General features: G+C 44.0%; 1 protein-coding gene across 7 annotated transcripts in view; it reads left to right on the forward strand.

The window, feature by feature from the left end:
• LOC137372007 (RNA-binding motif, single-stranded-interacting protein 1-like) overlaps nucleotides 1-22,040 on the forward strand; it is a 511,784-nt gene that overhangs the window by 440,856 nt on the left and 48,888 nt on the right. For all 7 annotated transcript variants that reach the window (XM_068035256.1, XM_068035255.1, XM_068035254.1 and 4 more), the window contains one exon: nucleotides 2,330-2,487. In XM_068035256.1, coding sequence (XP_067891357.1) covers nucleotides 2,330-2,487 — 158 coding nt within the window. The remainder of the gene's footprint in view (nucleotides 1-2,329; nucleotides 2,488-22,040) is intronic.

Raw genomic sequence — 22,040 nt, forward strand, 5'->3', positions numbered from 1 at the left:
GACCCAGCGACAATGAAGGAATGGCGATCAAGTTCCAAGTCAGGATGGTGTGTGGCTTGGAGGGGAATTGCAGATAGTGGTGTTCCCATGCGTCTGCTGCCCTTGTCCTTCTAGTTGGTAGAGGTCGCAGGTTTGGAAGGTGCAGTCGAAGGAGCCTTGGTGAGTTGCTGCAGCGCATCTTGTAGATAGTACACATTGCTGCCACTGTGCACTGCTGGTGGAGAGAGAGTGAGTGTTGAAGGTGGTGGATGGGGTGTTAATCAAGCGGGCTAATTCCTGGGATGGAGGGATTGTCCTATGGGGAAAGATTAAATAGACTGGGCCTTTATTCTGTGGAGTTTAGAAGAATGAGAGGTGATCTCGTACAGACATACAAAATTCTTACAGGGCTCAACAGGGTAGATGCAGGAAGGATGTTTCACCTGGCTGGAGAGTCCAGAACCAGGGCACACAGTCTCAGAATAAGGGGCAGTCCATTTAGGACTGAGATGAAGAGGAATTTCTTCACTCAGAGGGTGGTGAATGTTTGGAGTTCACTGCCGCAGAGGGCGGTGGAAGCTCAGTTGTTGAGCTTGTTCAAGACTGAGATCAATGGATTTTTACATACTTAAAAACATCAAGCGTTACGGGTATAGTACAGGAAAATGGTCTTCAGTGGATGATCAGCCATGATCTCAGTGAATTGGTGGAATGGGCTCAAAGGGCTGAATGGCCTACTTCTGCTCCTATTTATGTTCTTGTGGATATTGTTGCGCGCAGAGAAGTATCCAGTGGTGTCGCACAGGGTTTGGTATGAGGACCATTGCTTTTTGTTGTTTCTCAATGACCTGGACTTGATTATAGGGACTACAATTTCAACATTTGCGAATGACACAAAAGTTGGCAATATAGTAAATATTGAGCAGCATGGTAGCAGACTTCAGGAGGACGTGGACAGACTGGTGAAATGGACAAGCACATGGCAGATTTAATGTGAATAATTGTGAAGTGATGCAATCTGGGAGAAACAACATGGAGAGGCAGCATAATCTGAATAACACTATTTTGAAGGGGGTGTAAGAATAGAGGGACCTGTGGGTGTTTATTCACAAATCTTTGAAGGTGGCAGAACAAGTTGATAAGGTGGTTAAGAAAGTGTATGGGATACTTGGCTTTGTAAATAAGGACATTGAACACAAAAACAAGAAAGTTATGCCAATACTTTATAAATCTCTGGCTAGGCCTCAGCTGGAGTATAATGTGCAATTTTGATACCACGTTTTATGAAGGATTTCTAAAGCCCTGGAGAGGATACAGAAGAGGTTTACCATGATGATATGAGGGATGAGGGCATTTAATTCTGTGGAGAGATTGGAGAACTGGGATTGTTCTCCTTTAGAGCAAAGGAACAGCTAAGGGCAAAAACTGCACAGCAAGAAGGAGGAACGGCCGAGTACAATTTACATCCGCGGGCCAGATAGAAACATTTGGCAGGCCGGATCCTGGCCTGCAGGCCATATGTTGGACAACCCTGGTCTACTGCATCACCCAACCATGTGCTACATCAGTCCTATTATCGCTGGAAATTATTTCACAGTATTAAACTGTAAAAGAAAGTGTCAAATTATTGGCTCTCAGATTCATGACGAAGCCTTTTCAATTATTTAAAATAAGTGCCTAAAAGAGCATAAGAGATGCTGGGGCAGAGTCTCCTCTTTAATTGGGTGAATTGTGACACCAACATGCAATCCTCTCCATTGATTTACCTATGTGTTCCACTCATTTGATGTTCTATACTTCAGCACTGAAGAGGAAAATCGGCTCCAATGAGTGCTGCACATATTGGGGGTTTGTTCAAAAACACTATGAACAAGCATTAATAGATGTAATGCCATTTATATGTGGTTAGTAAAATACTTTTGGAATTGAATAGCATTCTTATTGTCAAGTAATATTTTTAAGATATGTATTGTGTTAATTAGATTTACTTCATATATGTTATTGAAAGATCCAGCGGGAATTCAGATTATTCAGTATATTTGGAAATACTTTAACAGCCTGTTAAATACACCCAATTAAATAAAACAACATATCATCCTTGGTTGGGTGTAGGGTGGGAAATGATTAAGGAATTGGACACCCAGGTAATTTGGAGTAGGTGCTTTTGAAACAAAATTTAAAAATATCCACTTAATAATAGGTGAATCAGCATCTAAAAAAATAAATGGACCACCCACCAAAGGATCAATCACCAGAGTCTCTTAAGTCATGCCAATGAGAGTTTTGAGAATCTGGGAACGTGTGTCAGTCTTTCAAAACAGAGTATTCATTATACTATCTGTTATTTCAGCAACAAGAACAGGACCCCACAAACTTATATATCTCCAATTTGCCACCATCAATGGATGAACAAGAATTGGAGAATATGCTGAAGCCATATGGACAAGTAATCTCCACACGAATACTACGAGATGCCAATGGCACAAGTCGTGGTGTTGGCTTTGCAAGGTACTGTATCTGCTTGGATTTTAAATGCTTACTTTACACTATCAAACTAGACGATTAACATTTTTGTCTCAGTATATATATTATCCATACAAAATTTTAGCACCCCAGAATACACCTAAAATTTTGCTTTACTCAATACAAAGGGGGCTGGATTTTACAGGGCTCCCGACATCGGGCTCTGTGGCAGGGTATGGAGGCCGCAAGATCGTTCTGGCAGTGGCCCGCCATGGAGCCCAACGGCAGGAGAACTGGGCCCGATCCTCCTGGCAGCAGCAAGGCTCCATGGCAGACACCCGCCGCTGGGCGACAGGACCCAGCTTACCATATTGAAATTGAGCACAATGCATACGTTTAAATAAACTTACCAACGAGCCTATGGTCGGGCCACGAACTTCAGAGTGGCATCCAGCCCTCCCTCACCTTCACTTTGCCGTCTGAGGAAAAGCAGGCGCTGCAGTGGCGGGGAAGGAGGAACGTGGGATTTTTAGTGTGGGATGGGGGGAATGGGGTCATACTCACGTCATTGTAGGGGATGGTGGGAGAGGTGAACTATGAACTTTGTACGGTTTGGAGAGGGGAGAGGTCATATTTGTAAAGTAAGTGTTTTGTAGGGGCAAAAGGGCAGATACTTAATTTTATTATTGGGGGTTGGGAAAGGGACAGCAGAATTTTGATTTGAACTCTGGGGGGGGCGGGGGTTGCGGTTCTCTCTCAAATTTTTATTTAGCCAGCAGGGTTGGCTGCGCCTTAAAAATGGTGCCAGTGCCTGTGCACAGGCAGCTGATGCCATTGCTGGCATCACAGAGCCCGCCCCTTCCACATGATTGGGAGGGCGGGCCAACCGGGGTATTTAAACGAGCCACTGCACAGGAGATCGTGGCAGCATGTAGCCAGCGCTTGCAGGCCTCCATTTTTTCACCCGTCGCTACTCTTCGCAGCGGGCACTTAAAATCCAGCCCAAGATTTCCGGATACCTGGAAAAAAAATCCACTTTCAGTTTTCTGGCTTCTACTTTGTGTACTGAAGTACCATCACTTTATATAAGAGACACAATGAAAGCAAGACCAAAAACAGAATGATAAAGGCCATGGTGAGACATAGACATCACAAATCAATTCAATTATTTTTTGCAGTGGTATTACTGCAACCCACGCAGAAAGAAAAAAGTCTTCATCCTATCTGTTTAGACTGAATGTAATCTTGCAGCACTGAAATGGAAGGGCAGTGTTGCAATTCAACGCTCTAACCTGCTTTATACCCAATTTCACAATTTTCTGCAATTCCCGTTTTCTGGTGCAACTGAACCAGATATAGTCTTATCACTCTATATATGGATGACTGTAACCATTAATTTCAGAATTTAAAATAAGATGCAACAAGCAACATACTGGCCTGGAATTTGCATGGTTTTTGATAGCGAACTGTCAGCATTTGCCATTGTTCCTCGCCTGAATCTGACTGCAACTTCAGAATTTAGGGCAAGTGCAGATTAATATGGAAACCCTGTGATTGGGGTCTGTTACTCACTGCTCCACCACAAGCTGTGCTGTGGCGCTACCCTCCACTGCCCCACACCAACAACCAGCAATCAGCAAAATTAATTGACCTGACAAGAACTTTTCCTGTTCTCATATTGCTATGACAAACCCCATAAAAAGTTAAGCTTTGCTCAGTGAGATGTAACTGAATTTTTAACAGCAATCTAAGTAATAATTATTGCCAAACAACCGATCTGCCCTGATTTTTATTTTTAAAAACTAGATATTTTAAATAAATAAAGATCTTTTTCATGACATTTCAGCTCCTACCTGAACCCCATGCATATGTCCCAACCTTAAATTTGTGCTCTCTAACATCTTTAAAAGAGTAATTTGATTATTCATGCTTTTCATTTCCTGCTGGACTGCCTGTGAGAATTCTTTAATGTGAATGGCTGTTTGAATAGTTTGTTGACATCACTGCAGCTTGACCCTGGGAATCCCTGTTGAAGAGTGCTACAATTAATTGCATATCGAGAGAATTGAAGTTCTCACCTCAGAGATTGCTAGATCACTCAGCACAACTTTCTTTGAGGTCAGTGGTGAACGCCCATGCTTCACCACTGACTGCAAAATCTGGGCCACAGTTCACATCTTTTTCAAACATTACACTGTACTGTTGCAAAAGTCGAGTACCGTTTATTACTCTGGTTAACAGAGATGAAGTCGTACAATTTCTATTTCAGTCTCAACTGAGGACTCAATCTGTTGGATTGATTGGTATCTGTTTATTACTTAAAGCTTGAAACATTACTCACTTTCTGCAAACTTGGTTTAAATCACAGTTCAGAGCTGTTGAAGGCAATCATAAGAATTCTGTTATGGTCCCTCCTTACCAATGTTATATTAATAAATGATTTTTCGACACAGTACCACATTATATTGTTTTGAAGGTGTCAGGTCGTCCAGTGCATTTACTGTTAAGCCTGATAAGGGAACCATATGTCATCTTGTACTGTTCATAATATTACAGCCTGAATGACGTCAGTTTGTTGCTGCACCCGCTATCTGATTTTTGTAGTTTTCTTATTTTCTGCTCATGTAATAAATCTCATGTGCTGGAGAATATGGTTGCTATCTTTTTGGAGCACTTTTTTCTCCTCCTTCCCTTTCTGCTTCTGATTGTTTCTTTTTTCCTCTTCTGCTTCCCTCCCTTTAACTCTTACATTTCTTTACCTGTTTGTTAGCTTCTGCCTTTCTCTCTGTCTTTTAATCTTTCAAATGGCTGGTCTGGTAGATTGGTTTTGATTTTGGCAAGCAGCCATCATTTTACACATTATGTTGAATGAATACCCGCAGCTTTGGGTGATCAAGTTTTCCCAATGTTATGTTTGTGCTTGCAAAAGCATCCACAACTTCTCTCGTAACCAACTGATGATTTTCTGAGCTCTCTGTCGACTTCTTAGAAAGAGATGAAATCGTTGCGGTTTTTTTTTGCATGTTCGTTTTCCAGCAGTGTGAAGTCAGATATTCTCTTTCTGCTGTGATGGTTTTCAGTCAGTAGGTGGCGCTGAACAATTGCCTGTTGTGTGTGATCCGATGAAACATTGCAGCTTGTACAAAACAGTACACCACCATCGGCATGCAGAATTAGGCTTCCGAATTCTTTCACTCAGCGTGCTGCAGTAATGGACGTGGTCGTTTTTGATTTGCTCATTCTAGAATTCTCACTTGTCTGCTAACACTCGAGACTGCTACTCTCAAAACGGCACCGGTGGCCCTCCCTCATCTACCAATCAGCGAGTTGAGCCTTGTGTCAATCAGTAAAATGCGAGATGTTTGCAAAATGGCCAATGTCACGGAAAACCTGAGATTTCACAGTCCATAATGCATTTTTCGTGGCCATGAATTTGGTAGGGTGCTAGTTATACTTTACAGGTTGGCCCTCAGTGCTGCCCTTCCCATCAATATCTGCTCCCCCAATAATCATGTTTCCCTTGCTCCCATTGCGGCCTTTACCTTTTCCTTCTATTCACTCACATCACTACCTCTACCGATAGTCATTTTCCAATTCACACCATTAACTGTAGAATTTTTTGATTTTATTCAATTACCAGCTTTGCATATCCTTCCTTTGCAGTCATACAATAATTGCAAGCATTATTGCAATATAAACATTAAACTTAGTCTTGAAGGTGATGCCATGCTGACACTGTGTGCATTGATGTATAAATTCACCTGATCAATGAGTGCTTTGCTAGCGAGCACACTTCTCTAATTATTGAACTGAATCAGATTGATAGAAACATAGAAAATAGGAGCAGGAGTAGCCCATTTGGCCCTTTGAGCCTACACCGCCATTCAATACGATCGTCCAAACTCAGTAACCTGTTCATGCTTTCTCCCCGTATCCCTTGATTCCTTTAGCCCTAAGAACTATATCTAACTCTTTCTTGAATATATTTAATGATTTAGCCTCAATGACTTTCTGTGGTAGAGAATTCCACAGGTTCACCACTCTCTTGGTGAAGAAATCCCTCCTCATCTCAGTCCTAAATGGCTTACCCCGTATCCTTAGATTGTGATCCCTGGTCCTGGACTCCCCCACCATCAGGAACGTCCTGCATCTAGTCAGTCAAGTCCTGTTAGAATTTTGTAGGTTTCTATGAGATCCCCTCTCATTCTTCTAAACTCTAGTGAATACAAGCCAAATCGACCCAATCTCTCTTCATACATCAGTCCTGCCATCCCAGGAATCAGTCTGGTGAACCTTCGCTGCACTCCCTCCATAGCAAGTACATCCTTCCTCAGATAAGGAGAGCAAAACTGCACACGGTACTCCAGATGTGGTCTCACCAAGGCCTTGTATAATTGCAGCAGGACATCCTTGTTCCTGTACTCGAATCGTCTCACTATGAAGGCCGACATACCATTTGCCTTCTTAACTGCCTGCTGCACCTGCATGCTTACTTTCAGCGACTGATGCACAAGGACACCCAGGTCTCGCTGCATCTCCCCCTTTCCCAATCTATCACCGTTCAGATAATCTGCCTTTCTGTTTTTGCCACCAAAGTGGATAACCTCGCATTTATCCACATTATACTGCATCTGCCATGTATTTGCCCACTTACTCAACCTGTCCAGATCACACTGGAGTTTCTCTGCGTCCTTCTCACAGCTCACACTCCCACCCAGCTTTGTGTCATCTGCAAACTTGATCAGCTGCGTGTTGTCAGGGATGATTAGGGGTGAAATATAAAGTATTCTGGTACTGGCTTGTGTGTAACCTCCATTTTCCTGAGGCCGATGTTGAGGCCGGCACTCTTCACAGCTGTCAAGAATGCATTGTTCAACCAAATATCTTCCTGGGTGTATATCTCCAAAGAGTAATTCAGGAATGAAAACTCTCAGTGCCCTGCTGGATACATGTGACTTGTTCAGGTTGCGCAATCTTGTCAACTGCGTAAAAGTGACCAGATGGACAGTACTGTTTTAAGACACTTTGTGATATAATTGAATACGGTAGCTAAAATTTTGCCAACAGGGTCGCAGCAAAGTTTTATGCCATTTTAAATTTCTAGGAGATTTCATTCCAGAATGCTCAGCCCAAGTATACTATTGAACAGTGTAAATGTAGAGCTCTAGGAATCTAAAACTTTGCCCGCTAATTGTCAGACTAGGATGGCTAACAGTGTTGTCAGCTTTTCTTAGATTGATGAATATCATATGATTAAAGTTTTTCATTTGGCTTATGATACTATCATATCTGTTGTGGTTAGAACTCAGATGGTATCTTGGGAAGGACATTCTACCATGTATGTAATTCAGTAATATATAGATGAGTATCATTCCCGAAATGAATAAAGCAAGAATTGGTCTTATCTTTCCACTAATGTACAAAGTAATAAAACAATAGCTGCATATATAGCTGTAAAAGTTTCTATAGGTATGTGAAGAGAAAAAGATTGGTGAAGGCAAATGTCAGAAACAGGGGAATTTATTATGGGGAACAAAGAAATGGCTGACCAAATAAATGCATACTTTGGTTCTGTCATGACAAAGGAGGACACAAATATCATACCAGAAATGTTGGGAACACAGGGTTTAGTGAGAGGGAGGAACTGAAGGAAATCAGTATTAGTAGAGAAATGGTGTTCGGGAAATTGATAGGATTGAAGGCCGATAAAACCCCAGGGCCTGATAATCTCCATCCCAGAGTACTTAAGGAAGTGGCCCGGGAAATACTGGATGCATTGGTGGTCATCTTCCAAGATTCTATAGACTCTGAAACAGTTCCTGCAGATTGGAGGGTAGCTAATGTAACCCCACTATTTAAAAAGGGAGGTACAGAGAAAACAGCGAATTATAGACCAGTCAGCCTGACGTCAGTAGTGGGGAAAATTCTAGTGTCTATTATCAAAGATTTTATAGCAGAGCACTTAGAGAACAGTGGTAGAATCGGACAGAGTCAGCATGGATTTACGAAAGGGAAATTATGCTTGGTAAATCTACTAGGATTCTTCGAGGATGTAACTAGTAGAGTTGATGAGGGGGAGCCAGTGGATGTGGTTTATTTGGACTTTCTGAAGGCTTTCGACAAAGTCCCACAAAAGAGACTAAAGTGTAAAATTAAAGCGCATGGGATTGGTGGTAGTGTATTGCGATGGATAGAAAATTGGTTGGCAGACAGGAAACAAAGAGTAGGAATAAACGGCTCTTTTTCCAAATGGCAGGCAGTGACTAGTGGGGTACTGCAGGGATCGATGCTAGGACCCCAGCTATTCACAATATATATTAATGATTTGAGGTGAGGGAACTAAATGTAATATCTCCAAATTTGCAGATGACAGAAGACTGGGTGGGAGGGTGCAGAGAGGCTTCAGGGTGGTTTGGTCAAGTTGAGTGAGTGGGCAAATGCATGGCAGATGCAGTATAATGTGGATAAATGTGAGGTTATCCACCTTGGTAGCAAAAACAGGAAGGCAGATTATTATCTGAACGGCTATAAACTGAGAGAGGGGAATATGCAACGATACCTGGGTGTTCTCGTACACAAGTCGCTGAAGGTAAGCATGCAGGTGCAACAGGCGGTAAAAAGGCAAATGGTATGTTGGCCTTCATAGCAAGAGGATTCGAGTACAGGAGCAGGGATGTCTTGCTGTAATTATACAGGGCCTTGGTGAGGTCACACCTGGAATATTATGTGCAGTTTTGGTCTCCTTACCTGAGGAAGGATATTCTTGCTATGGAGGGAGTGCAGCGAAGGTTTACCAGACTGATTCCTGGGATGGCAGAACTGACGTATGAGGAGAGATTGAATCGGTTAGGATTATATTTGCTGGAGTTCAGAAGAGTGAGGGGGGGATCTCAGAAACCTATAAAATTCTAACAGGACTTGATAGGGTAGATGCAGGAAGGATGTTCCCGATGGTGGGGGAGTCCAGAACCAGGGGTTATAGTCTAAAGATACAGGGTAAATCATTTGGGACTGAGATGAGGAGAAATTTCTTCACCCAGAGGTGAGCCTGTTGAATTCGCTACCACAGAAAGCAGTTGAGGCCAAAACATTGTATGTTTTCAAAAAGGAGTTAGATATAGCTCTTGGGGCGAAAGGGATCAAAGGATATGGAGGGAAAGCGGGACCAGATTATTGAGTTGGATGATCAGTCATGATCATAATGAATGGTGGAGCAGGCTCGACGGGCTGAATGGCCTACTCCTGCTCCTATTTTCTATGTTTCTGTATGCTTTTTCAGTTCTTCGTAGATCCCTCCAAAATTGCTTTCAGTTGAAAAGTTGTCTCTGTTGACCTACATTGGTTCCAGGTCAAGCAGTGTCTTGATTTTAAAAATTCTCATCCTTGTTTTCAAAGCCCTCCATGGCCTCACCCCCTCCCTTTTTCTGTAATCTCCCCCAACCCCACAACCCTCTAAGATATCTGCTGTCCTCTAATTCTGGTCTTTTAATTGGTCTACCATTGGTTGCCAGGCCCTCAGTTGCCTTGGTCCTAAACTCTACCCTCCCTACACCTCTCCGCCTTTCTAACTGATTTTGCTCCTTTATGACACTCCTTAAAACTACCTCTTTGACGAAGCTTTTGGTCATCTGACCTAAAATCTCCTTATGCGCCTCAGTGTCAGACTTTGTTTTTTATGCTTCTGTGAAGTGCCTTGGGACATTTTATTCCCATAAAGGTTCTATATGACTATAAGCTGTTCTTGTTCCACTGGGATCACATCCACTAATAGACTCCAGTGCTGTCCTTACAGGTTTTTCAGGTCAATGGAAAGGAACCTAATTTGCATGGGGTAGCTAGGGTCATCGCCACCACCTTCCTGCCTAGTCCAGCTGCAACACTGACAGAGATTCTGCCCCTTACAGGAGGTAGTCCTGCAAATGTGTCCCTCTCATATTCAGTGAGTTCCATTGATTTCTTACCAAAGTTTTAATGGGGGGATGAGCAGAACTGCCATGGATTATCAAGGCAGTGATCTTCAGAAAAGAAAGGACTTTTTTTCAAATAGTGTTTTTACAGCATTCTGAACATTTCACCACCATTTGTACCTGACCGTAAATCCATGGAAAAGGTTCACGACCCAGAAAATGACTAATTTATTATCTTTTTGGGCTTAATTAAAAAAGTAGTTTTCTTTTATTGGGAGGTATCCTGCAGGTATTCGAAAAATAGTGGTTATATTTATAGATGTTCTTTATTTTAATACTGAGTGAACTGTAGAATGGGAAGAAATGGGAAATATGTTAAACTAGAAACTGGGAACTTTTTGAAAAACAGTCATAGGTATTGTACAATAAATACAGAACAATTTGCATTATATAGCACAGTTAATTTTTTTTTTAATCCGAAGGTACTTCACAAAAGGAAAATCAAATAAACAAGGGCAGCAAACCATGATGGAAGAGATGGCCTAAAGGAAGAGAGAGCCTAAAAGAATAGGAAAGCTAGATTTTAAAGAAGACTTTTAAAGGTGTGAGGGAAAAGGAGCAAAAAGGGACGGGTTTAGGAAAGGTGTTCCAGATGTTAGGGCTGAGGAGACTGAAGGCTGTGTCGTCACTGGAGGTATCATACAAGTAGTCGAAAAATAGTGATATATTTATGATTTCTCTATTTCAATACTGAGCAAACTTTTTGTAGACTAAGGAGAAATCGAGTATTGTTTCCAGTTCTGGTCACCACACTTTAGGAAGAATGTGAGGGTCCCTGAGTGGGGTGCTGAAGAGACTTAGAATGGTTCCAAGGGTGATGGATATTAGCTGCAAGGTTCGGTTGAAGAAGCTGAGGTTGTTCTCCTTGGAGTAAAGTAGATTGAGGGGAGATTTGATAGAGGTGCATAAGATTATGACAGGTTTAGACAGGCTAGACAAAGTAAAGTTGTTCCCATTAGCTGATAGTACAAGGACTAGGGAATACAGATTTAAAGTTTTGAGCACGAGATGTACAGGGAATGTGAGGAAGAACTTTTTTACACGGTGAGTGGTGATGACCTGGAAAACTCTGCCTACAAGGTGATGGAAGCAGAGACAATGGGCTGGATTTTATGGTGGCCCACAACACCTCCCCCCCCCCCGCCCCATGCCGCCATGATCTGGTAATGATAATGAACTGGTCGGGTCGCCCCGTGCCACCCCCCCCGCCAATCACGTGGAGGAACGGCTCTCCGACATCAGCAATGGCATCAGCTGCCTATGTGCAGGCACTGGTGCCATTTTTAAAGGGCAGCTAGCCCTACTGGATCATTTACATTTTTAAAGGGCTACCCCCCCCAATGTACTGCTGATAAATCTATCGCCCCTTACCCCCCCCACCACCAAAACACTTAACTTCAACACTTGACCTTCCCCACTGCCCCCCCACCCCAAACTAATCAAAGTGCAGAGGTCTCCCCTTCCCACCCTCCCCATCACGAGTAATTTGCATTGGAGCCCGTTTTCCCCCCACCCCACCCCCCACTTCTCTGGCCTCCTTGTCTTGAGAGACAATGGGTAAGCGCCTCGAGGTGGTCAGTGGTTTGTGAAGCAGCGCCTGGAGTGGCTAGAAAGGCCAATTCTAGAGTGGCAGACTCTTCCACAGGCGCTGCAGATAAAATTGGTTGTCGGGGCTGTTACACAGTTGGCTCTTTCCTTTCACTTCTGTCTCTTTTCCTACCAACTGCTAAGTCTGTTTGACTCACCTTTCTTTAGCCCCACCTTTATAGCTGTCTGCCAGCTCTGGTGATCGCTGGCAACTGACTGCCACGACTTGTGGTCAATGTCGCAGGACTTCATGTCATGTTTGCAGACGTCTTTAAAGCGGAGACATGGACGGCCGGTGGGTCTGATACCAGTGACAAGCTCGCTGTACAATGCATCCTTGGGGATCCTGCCATCTTCCATGTGGCTCACATGGCCAAGCCATCTCAAGCACCGCTGGCTTAGTAGGGTGTATATGCTGGGGATGTTGGGCGCTTCGAGGACTTCTGTGTTGGAGATACGGTCCTGCCACCTGATGCCAAGGATTCTCCAGAGACAGCGAAGATGGAATGCGTTGAGACGTCGCTCTTGGCTGAAATACGTTGTCCAGGCCTCGCTGTCGTAGAGCAAGGTACTGAGGACGCAGGCTTGAAATACTCGGACTTTTGTGTTCCGTATCAATGCGCCATTTTCCCACACCCTCTTGGCCAGTCTGGACATAGCAGCGGACGCCTTTCCCATGCGCTTGTTGATTTCTGCATCGAGAGACAGGTTACTGGTGATATTTGAGCCTAGGTAGGTGAACTCTTGGACCACTTCCAGATCATGGTCGCCGATATTGATGGACGGAGCATTTCTGACGTCCTGTCCCATGATGTTCGTTTCTTGAGGCTGATGGTTAGGCCGAATTCGTTGCAGGCAGCCACAATCCTGTCGATGCGTCTCTGCAGACACTCTTCTGTGTGGGATGTTAATGCAGCATCGTCAGCAAAGAGGAGTTCCCTGATGAGGACTTTCCGTACTTTGGTCTTCGCTCTAAGACAGGCAAGGTTGAACAACCTGCCATCTGATCAACTGCACTAAAATTCATAAGTCCCCTCCTTCTCCGCCATGGTGGCACCTGCTTTCTCTGGACGGGAAAGTGAAGGCACATGAGTGCCAGCTGCCGCTCGGAAGATCGCAGCCCGAAGGCAAGATCGCTGTTGATTTCATTTAAATGTATTCATTTAATTCACTTAAATATTTTAGCCCAGGTCCCGTCTCCCAGTGGCGGTGGGGGGCCGTCACGGAGCCTCACTGCCACTGGGAAGATCAGGCCTGGCACTCCCGGTGTCGGGCTCTGTGGCAGGCCGCTGCCGGAACGATCTTCCAGCCCCTAGTACCTACGCCATGGAGCCTGACATCAGAAGCTCAGTAAAATCCCGGCCAGTGAATGATTTCAAAAGGAATTTGGATGGGCGCTTTGAGGGAAATAAACTTGCAGGGCTACGGGGATAGAGCAGGAGAATGGATTGCTCTACAGAGTGCTGGCATGGACGCGATGGGTTGAAAAGCTTCCTTCTGTGCATAATAACTCTGTGACTCTAAATGGGAAGTTATGTTGGTGGCGTGTGATGCGATTGGTGCATTGGGGGGGGGCTGAAGAGTGCAGAAGGCGACACAAGGCTGGAGGAGATTTCAAAGGAAGGTAAGGCAGCAGCTGAGGTTAAGGATAAGTAGTTCAAATTTTATTTCACCAGTTTAAAGCCAGAGCCGTTTCTGGGAAGTATGGGGCAGGGTAAGTATGAAACGTACTCAGTAGACTGAACTTTAGGTCCAGGGTAAGTTAACTCCTAAGCTTTACTTAAGTATCACTGCGCCCCCCCCCCCCCCCCCCCCCCCCACTTCCTGGCCAGAACATTGGGGAGAGGGGCACAGTGCAGCCACAAACAGGGGAAGATCAAGGTGTCCTTGGCCACCTGCAGGTTTCTAGGCAGAAAGTGGGTTTCAGGAAAGTCTTGTAGGAGGGAAGGGTTGTCGAGCAGTCGGGAGCTCGGAAGGCTGCAACTTTACACTTGTGGTCCAGCGGAACACTCTGCAGCTCCTCATCTCACAAGTGTAATCTTTCGACTCAGCTGAGAGCTTCTTCATCCTTCCTACCGGCTACTGTTGTCTGGTCACCTTGAGAGTGATGTCCCTTTAAGAACTCAGTATGCAAATGAGCCAAGTACCAGGATGTAGGTGTGACTAGAAGCCATAGTCACTCTGCAACTGTAACACCCTAGACAAAGATTCTGTAAATAGTTTGTACTTTATATACTATTTTAGCTGTTAATAAACCTTCTAGAGATCTTCAACGAACTAGAATCCACTCACCATTGTGTTGCTCAAGGTGACACAATGAAACCCATGACAGCTACTGCTGCGCTTTCCCCACTCAGTACCCAGATAAACTGCTATTAGGGTCCTATTGATATCAAATCCTAATTTGTATAAATTCATGAGGTTCCCACCTGCTTTGGTAGATGTTTCATCCATCTGCAATAATTTTGGGTTAATTTCAGAGACAGCAGGAAAGGATCAAGTTATGAACAGGTAAGCAAACTTGTTTTTAATTGCCCGTGCCCTCAGTTTCCACAGGGTGGCTAGGGTTAAAATTGACCCCTGTGTCTTGGGACTCAGGAAATCATTGTAGGTCAGCATAGACAATTGGATTGAATGAGAAATTAGTTTGGTACAAGTTAGAGTTTACAGATGGAGCGAGATGGGAGGTCATTGAGTCATTTATGGCACAGAACATAGGACTTGGGAGTAGGCCATTCGGCCCTTCGAGCCTGCTCCACCATTCAATAAGATCCTGGCTGATCTGGTTGTGGTCTCAACTCCACTTTCCTATCTGCCCCCATAAACTTAACTCCCTTGTCTATCAAAAATCTATTTCACTCAGCCTCAAATAAATTCAATTACGCAGCCTCCAATGCCTTCTGGGGAAGAGAATTCCACAGACTAATGACCCTTTGAGAAAAAAACCTTCTCATCTCCATCTGAAAAGGGAGACCTCATTCTTAAATTGTGTTCCCTAGTTCTAATCTCCTCCCACAAGATATCCCTCTGATATCCACTCAATTAAGTCCCCTCAGGATCTTATATGTTTAAATAACATCACCTCTCATTCTTCCACACTCCAACCTGTTCAACCTGTCTTCATAAGATAAGGCCTGCATCCCTGGAATTAGTCGAACCTTCTCTGAACTGCTTCTAATGCAATTCTATTGGGCGGCGCAGTGGCGCAGCCTCACAGCTCCAGGGACCTGGGTTTGATTCTGGGTACTGCCTGTGCGGAGTTTGCAAGTTCTCCCTGTGACCGCGTGGGTTTTCACCGGGTGCTCCGGTTTCCTCCCACAGCCAAAGACTTGCAGGTTGATAGGTAAATTGGCCATTGTAAATTGCCCCTAATGTAGGTAGGTGGTAGGGAATATGGGATTACTGTACGGTTAGTATAAATGGGTGGTTGTTGGTCGGCACAGACTCGATGGGCCAAAGGGCCTGTTTCAGTGCTGTATCTAAATAAATAAAAAAAAAATCCTTTTTCAAATAAGGAGATCAAAACTGTACTGTTACCGAGCCTATAAACTACTCCCACCAGTAACCTCTTTCCTTTGCTATTTCTTATCTCCATCCAAACTGAATCTACATCTTGATCTTCCAAGTCATGTAATTTCTCACTACTGTACTGATCTCATCCTTTATTAACAGAGCTACATTACCTCCTTTTCCTTTCTGCCTATCCTTCTGAAATGTTAAATACCCTTGACTATTTATCTCCCAACCTTGGTCACCTTGCAACCACATCTCTGAAATGGCTATCATATCATACCCATTTTTTTCTATTTGTGCTATCAATTCATCCATCTTGTTGCAAATGCTGCACGCATTCACATAAAGTGCCTTTAATTTTGTTTTTTTACCATTTTTCCCTACTCTAGCCTTATTTGCTGGTGCATTCTTATGCTTATATGCTCTGTCCCTTCCTATCACACTCTGGTTATCATCTTTCGTAATGCTACCCTGCACTATTGTGTTATCCTTTTTTGTAAACTTTCTAAATTTTCCTTCAGCTGAACACTCCCTTCCCCAAATTTTGTTTAAAACCCTCTCTACAGCCCTAGTTATATGATTGGCCAGGACACTGGTCTCAGCGCAGTTCTGGTGAAGGCATACCAATAATACATCTCCTTCTTCCCCAGTACCCATTTCCCCCTTTCCCCAGTACCAGTTTTCCCCACACCAATCTTTGAGCCACGCATTCAACTCTCCGATCTTATTTATCCTATGCCAATTTGCTTGTGGGCTCAGGTAGTAATCCAGAGATTATTACCTTTGTGGTTCTGCTTTTTAATTTAGCCTCTAGCTGCTCATACTCTAAACAGAACTTCTTTCTTAGTCTTACCTATGTTATTGGTACCCACATGGACCACGACAACTGGATCCTTCCCCTCCCACTCCAAGTTATTCTCTAGCCCTGAGGAGATGTCCTTAACCCTGGCACCGAGCAGGCAACACAGCCTTTGGGACTCATGCTGTCAGCTGCAAAGAACAGTATCTATCCCCCTAACTATACTGTCCCGTACTACTACATGCCTTTTAACTCCCCACACCCCCCCCCCACCCAACTTCTGAATGGCCCCCTGCGCCATGGTGCTGTGGTCAGTTTGTTGATCTTCCCTGCAGTCCCTGTTTTCGTCCACACAAGCGGCAAGAACCTTGAACCTGTTGAACAATTCCAAGCACTGAGGCTCCTCCTTTGCTACTTTCTGGATCCACATACCTGCCTCACTCCTAGTCACACCCTCATGTCCCTGACCATGGACCAAATCTGAAGTACCTAGCCTAAGGGGTGTGACTGCCTCCTGGAACAAAGTGTGCAGGTGATTTTCCCCATCCCTGATGCATTGCAGTCTCTGAAGCTCAGCCGAAGTTCCTTGAGCTGCAGACAGGGCAGATGTGGTTGCAGTGGATCACACTGGTATCCACCAGCTCCCATATGCTACAGCTCTAGTACATCACCTGCCCTGACATCTCTATTGTGTTTTATTTATCGAGTTAGGTTTCAAGTTCAGAAATGTCATTCAATGATTATTTGTTGTTAAGTCAGTAGTTTAACTAGTTAAGCTATACATGTCTCAGTATCGGTTTAAACTCCTACCCTCTATTCGAGAGATAAAATCTTAAACTCACCAACCAATCACCCACCTGCTCCCTAATTAAAGCCTCTGAACACTCAGCAGCTCCTGGAGACTGTAAAAAGGTATAAAAAGCAACACCTCCTTCCCCCTCTGCACTAAATTCCCAAGTTAACACTTGTTTCTCCTAGTCTCCATCGATGCTCCCACTCGGGGTTTGCGGCCTACACTGGGTGAAGCCTCCCTGCCCTCCTGCTCCATCACTCCCTCCGCCCCGCCGCCGCTAACCGGCTGCAGATGCGATTCACAAGCGTCCCTCCATCGCCATCACTCATGCTGCACCTGCTCCAAACACTGGTCACACTGGTGTCCTGTGGATAGGGAACATTCCCCACCACAGACAATGCTGGATAAAAACACTACCATTGAATGTCCCAATTAGATTAGAAGGCGTTTGGTGGCAAATCAATGACAGTACACCACACCGCCAGCGCACGTACAGTTTTCACACAATTACATCATGTGAATGATCCTGTCGGCCCCTTCACCAATGCCTGCCCTTGTTTGTGCAGATAGTCTGTGTCTGTGCACAGTGATGTCATCACGCCACGGCAATGGCATAGTGACGTCACTCCACCCACCAGGCACGTCCTCAGTGGCACGACTCCCGAAATCTGAGTCCAGGGTGTCCGAGATCCCCCCCCCCCCCCCCCAGCTACAGGCTCCAGCAGCAGGGCCCACAATTAAAAATAGTGAAATAGTTTCAGAGGAGAGGGCTTTTGAACATTTATCTATAATTTTGAACTTTTAGTACCAAGCTGTGTTATCTTTGAGGGGCTCCATGATTCTGGGGCTGATGTGCTCCTTGGCTGTGGATCTGAATCCATGTCCATCTGTTGCTGTGCTTCACCTCTGCCCTTCCCGACCAACCCCTGCCACCGTCCAATCTCCTTTGCCTCCAACAATGGCTGCACACTAGACATGTCTGATACCATGCTGTTACTTCTGCTGACCATGACCAAATGCTGTTTATACCGCCGCCCAACCCCCGGCCGTGCATTGCTGGATTACCAGCTCTAGCAACATAGGAACAGAGGACTTGGGAGCAGGAGTAGGCCATTCGGCCCTTCGAGCCTGCTCTGCCATTCGATGAGATAATGGCTGATCTGGTTGTGGTCTCAACTCCACTTTCCTGCCCCCATAACCCTTGACTCCCTTGTCTATCAAAGATCTATCTAACACAGCCTTGAATAAATTCAGTGACCCAGCCTCCACTGCTTTCGGGGGAAGAGAATTCCACAGACCAACAACCCTCAGAAAGCATTTCTCCTCATCTCCATCTTAAAAGGGAGACCTCTTATTCTTAAGCTGTGTCCCCTAGTTATAGTCTCTGCTACAAATAGAGCGGATACTGGGAGGATGTTTCTATCAAGTCCCTCCAGGATCTTCCATGTTTCAATAAGATCACCTCATACTTCTAAACTTCAATGGGTAAAGGTCCAACCTGGGGTGGAAGCAGAAACCTTCAACTCGTTTAAAAGGTACCTGGACCTGCATCTGAAGTGCTGTAACCTGCAAGGCAACGAACCTGGTTCTGGAAGATGGGATTAGAATTGGCGGCTAGTTTTTTTTTTCAGTCGCGCACACGCGATGGGCTGGATGGTCTGTTTCTGTGCCGTAACTTTTCCATGGTTCTATTACCTCCAAAAGGACAGTAAGTGCGCTGCAGTAGATTCCAAGAAGAACAATGAGGATGATTCCAGGACTTCGTTATGAACAGACATTTATTACTGGGTTTGTTTTTGTTAGTGAAAGGAAGTTAGTTATTTCACACATCCTTAAAATCCAAAGCATGTAGAACAAAAATTCAAGCACATTATTTAGCTTCCATTTTGAGAATTAAACCAGTAGATAGTAATATAAATATAACCAGCCTCAGCCAAGATTTAAAATTGGAATGGACTTCCTTCCCTCATGAAGTACTGGATACATCCATTAGTTTATTCTGTTTGTCCCCTCCATAAAGTGCTTTGGTGCACTGTTCTCTGCTAAAGGCACTATTAAAATGTGAGTTGTTGGACACATAGATAAAGCAATTAATACAATGTTGATCTTTTTTTTTAAAAAATAGAGCTTGATAAATATTTGGTAAATGGCATGTTTAAAAGGATACGAATGGATGGCGATAATCAAATGCTGTGTAGAACTTGATGGACCCAGAGATACTGAGACAAGTGAAAGTATCATGCCAAGAATCGCAAGTGGTCTTGAATGTGTAACTTAGCTATTAGGATTAGATAGGTATTCTACATAATTGATGTGCATTTGGAGAGCTAGAATACTTTTCCTCAGGAAATAAGTCAATAATTCACAATCACAATTGTCACAGCACAGAAGGAGGCCATTCGGCCCATCATGTCTGCACGGCTCAGCGAAAGAGCAATTCACTTAATGCCATTCCCCCAGCTTCTCCTGGTAACGCTGCACCTTCTTCCTTTTCATATAACAGTCTAATTCCCATTTGAATGCTTCAATTGAACCTGCCTCCACTACACTCTCAGGCAGTGCATTCCAGACCTTAACAACTCGCTCCGTGAAAAAGGTTTTTCTCATGTCACTTTTGCTTCTGTTACCAAATACTTTAACTTTAAATCTGTGCCCTCTCGTTCTCGATCCTTTTACGAGTGGAAACAGTTTCTCTCTACCTACTCTGTCCAGACCCCTCATGATTTTGAATACCTCGATCAAATTACCTTTCAGCCTTCTCTTCTCCAAGGAAAACAGTCCGAACTTCTCCAGTCTATCTTCATAAGTGAAGTTCCACATCCCTGGAACCATTCTCCTGAATCTGTTCTATACTTTCTCCAATGCCCTCATGTCTTTCCTCAAGTGCGGCGCCCAGAATTGGATGCAGTACTCCAGCTGAGGACGAACTAGTGTCTTACACAAGTTCAACATAACTTCCTTGCTCTTGTACTCTATGCCCCTATTAATAAAGCCCAGGATATTGTATGCTTTATTAACTGCTCTCTCAACCTGTCCTGCCACCCTCAATAACTTATGCACATATACAACTAAGTCCCTCTGTTCCTGTGCCCCCTTTAGAGTTGTGCCCTTTATTCTATATTGTCTCTTCATGTTCTTCCTACCGAAATGAATCACTTCACATTTCTTAGCATTGAACTTCATCTACCACCTGTCCACCCATTCCAATAACTTATCTATGTCCCTTTAAAGTTCTACACTATCGTCCTCACAGTTCGCAATGCAAACTTTGAAATTGTGCCATGTACACCAAGGTCAATGTCATTAATATATATCAGGAAAAGCAAGGGTCCCAACAGTGATCCCTAGGGAACTCCACTACAAACCTTCCTCCAGCCCGAAAAACATCCATTAACCACTACTCTTTGTTTCCTGTCACTCAGCCAATTCCGTATCCATGTTGCTACCGTCCCTTTTGTTCCATGAGCTACAAGTTTGCTCATAGGCCTGTTCGGCACTGTATCAAACACCTTTTGAAAGTACATGTACACCACGTCAACAGCATTGCCCTCATCAACCCTCTCTTGTTACCTCCTCCAAAAACTCCAGCAAGTTAGTTAAACATGATTTTCCCATAAGAAATCCATGCTGGCTTTCCTTAATTAACTCGCATTTCTCTATGTGACTATTGATTTTTGTCCTGAATTATTTTTTCTAGAAGTTTTCCCACCACCGAAGTTAAACTGACTGGCCTGTAGTTGTTGGGCTTATCTTTACACACTTTTTTGAACAAGAGTGTAATGTTTGCAATTCTCCAGTCCTCTGGCACCACTCCTGAGTCTAAGGAAGACTGAAAAATTATGGCCAGTGCTTCTGTGATTTCCGCCCTCACTTCCCTCAGTATCCTTTGATGCATCTCATCCGGCCTTGATGCTTTATCCACTTTAAGTGCAGACAGCCTATCTAATACTTCCTCTTTATCAATTTTAAACCCCTCTAGTGTCTGACTTACCTTCACTTTCAACATTGTCTGGGCTGCATCTTCTTCCTTGGTAAATGCAAAGTATTCATTTAATACCTCAGCTATGCTCTCTCTTACTTTTCCCCTTTGAGGGAACATACCTTGACTGTGCTGAACTGTCTCTCCTTTGAAGGTAGCCCATTGTTCAGCTACCAGTTTTCTTGCCAACCTTTGACGCCAATTTATTTGCCCCAGCTCCATTCTTACCCCATTGAAGTTGGCTTTCCCCCAGTTAATTATTCTTACTCTGAATTTCTTCTTGTCCTTTTCCATTGTCAGCCTAAACCTGCTGATACCATGATCACTATCCCCTAAATGCTCTCCTACTGATACTTGATCCACTTGGCCCACCTCATTCCCAAGAACCAGGTCGAGCAGTGCTTCCTTTCTCATTGGACTAGTGACGTACTATTATAGAAAATTTTCCTGAACACACGTTAGGAACTCTTGCCCCTCACTGCCCTTTACACAACTATTATCCCAGTCTATGTTTGGATAATTAAAGTCCCCCATTATAACTACCCTATAATTTTTGCACCTCTCTGTAATTTCCTTGCAAATTTGTTCCTCCATGTCCTTCCCACTAGCTGGATCCTCTAGACAACACCAAGCAATGTAACTGCATCATTTTTGTTCCTTAGCTCTAGCCAAATTGATTCTGTCCTCGACCCCTCTGGGACATCCTTTTTTCTCCAGCGCTGCAATGCTCTCCTTAATCAATACCGCCACCCCTTACCTCTTTTTTCCATTTCCCATCTTTCCTGAACACCTTGTATCCAGGAATATTTAACACCCAGTCCTGCCCTTCTTCAAGCCAAGTCTGTGTTATAGCCACAACATCATATTTCCACATGGCAATCTGCGCCTGTATCTCACCAATCTTATTAACCGCACTACGTGCATTCACATACATGCACATTAACCCTGAATCAGATTTTA

The sequence above is a fragment of the Heterodontus francisci genome, chromosome 7 (assembly GCF_036365525.1).
Source record: "Heterodontus francisci isolate sHetFra1 chromosome 7, sHetFra1.hap1, whole genome shotgun sequence".
NCBI lineage: Eukaryota > Metazoa > Chordata > Chondrichthyes > Heterodontiformes > Heterodontidae > Heterodontus > Heterodontus francisci.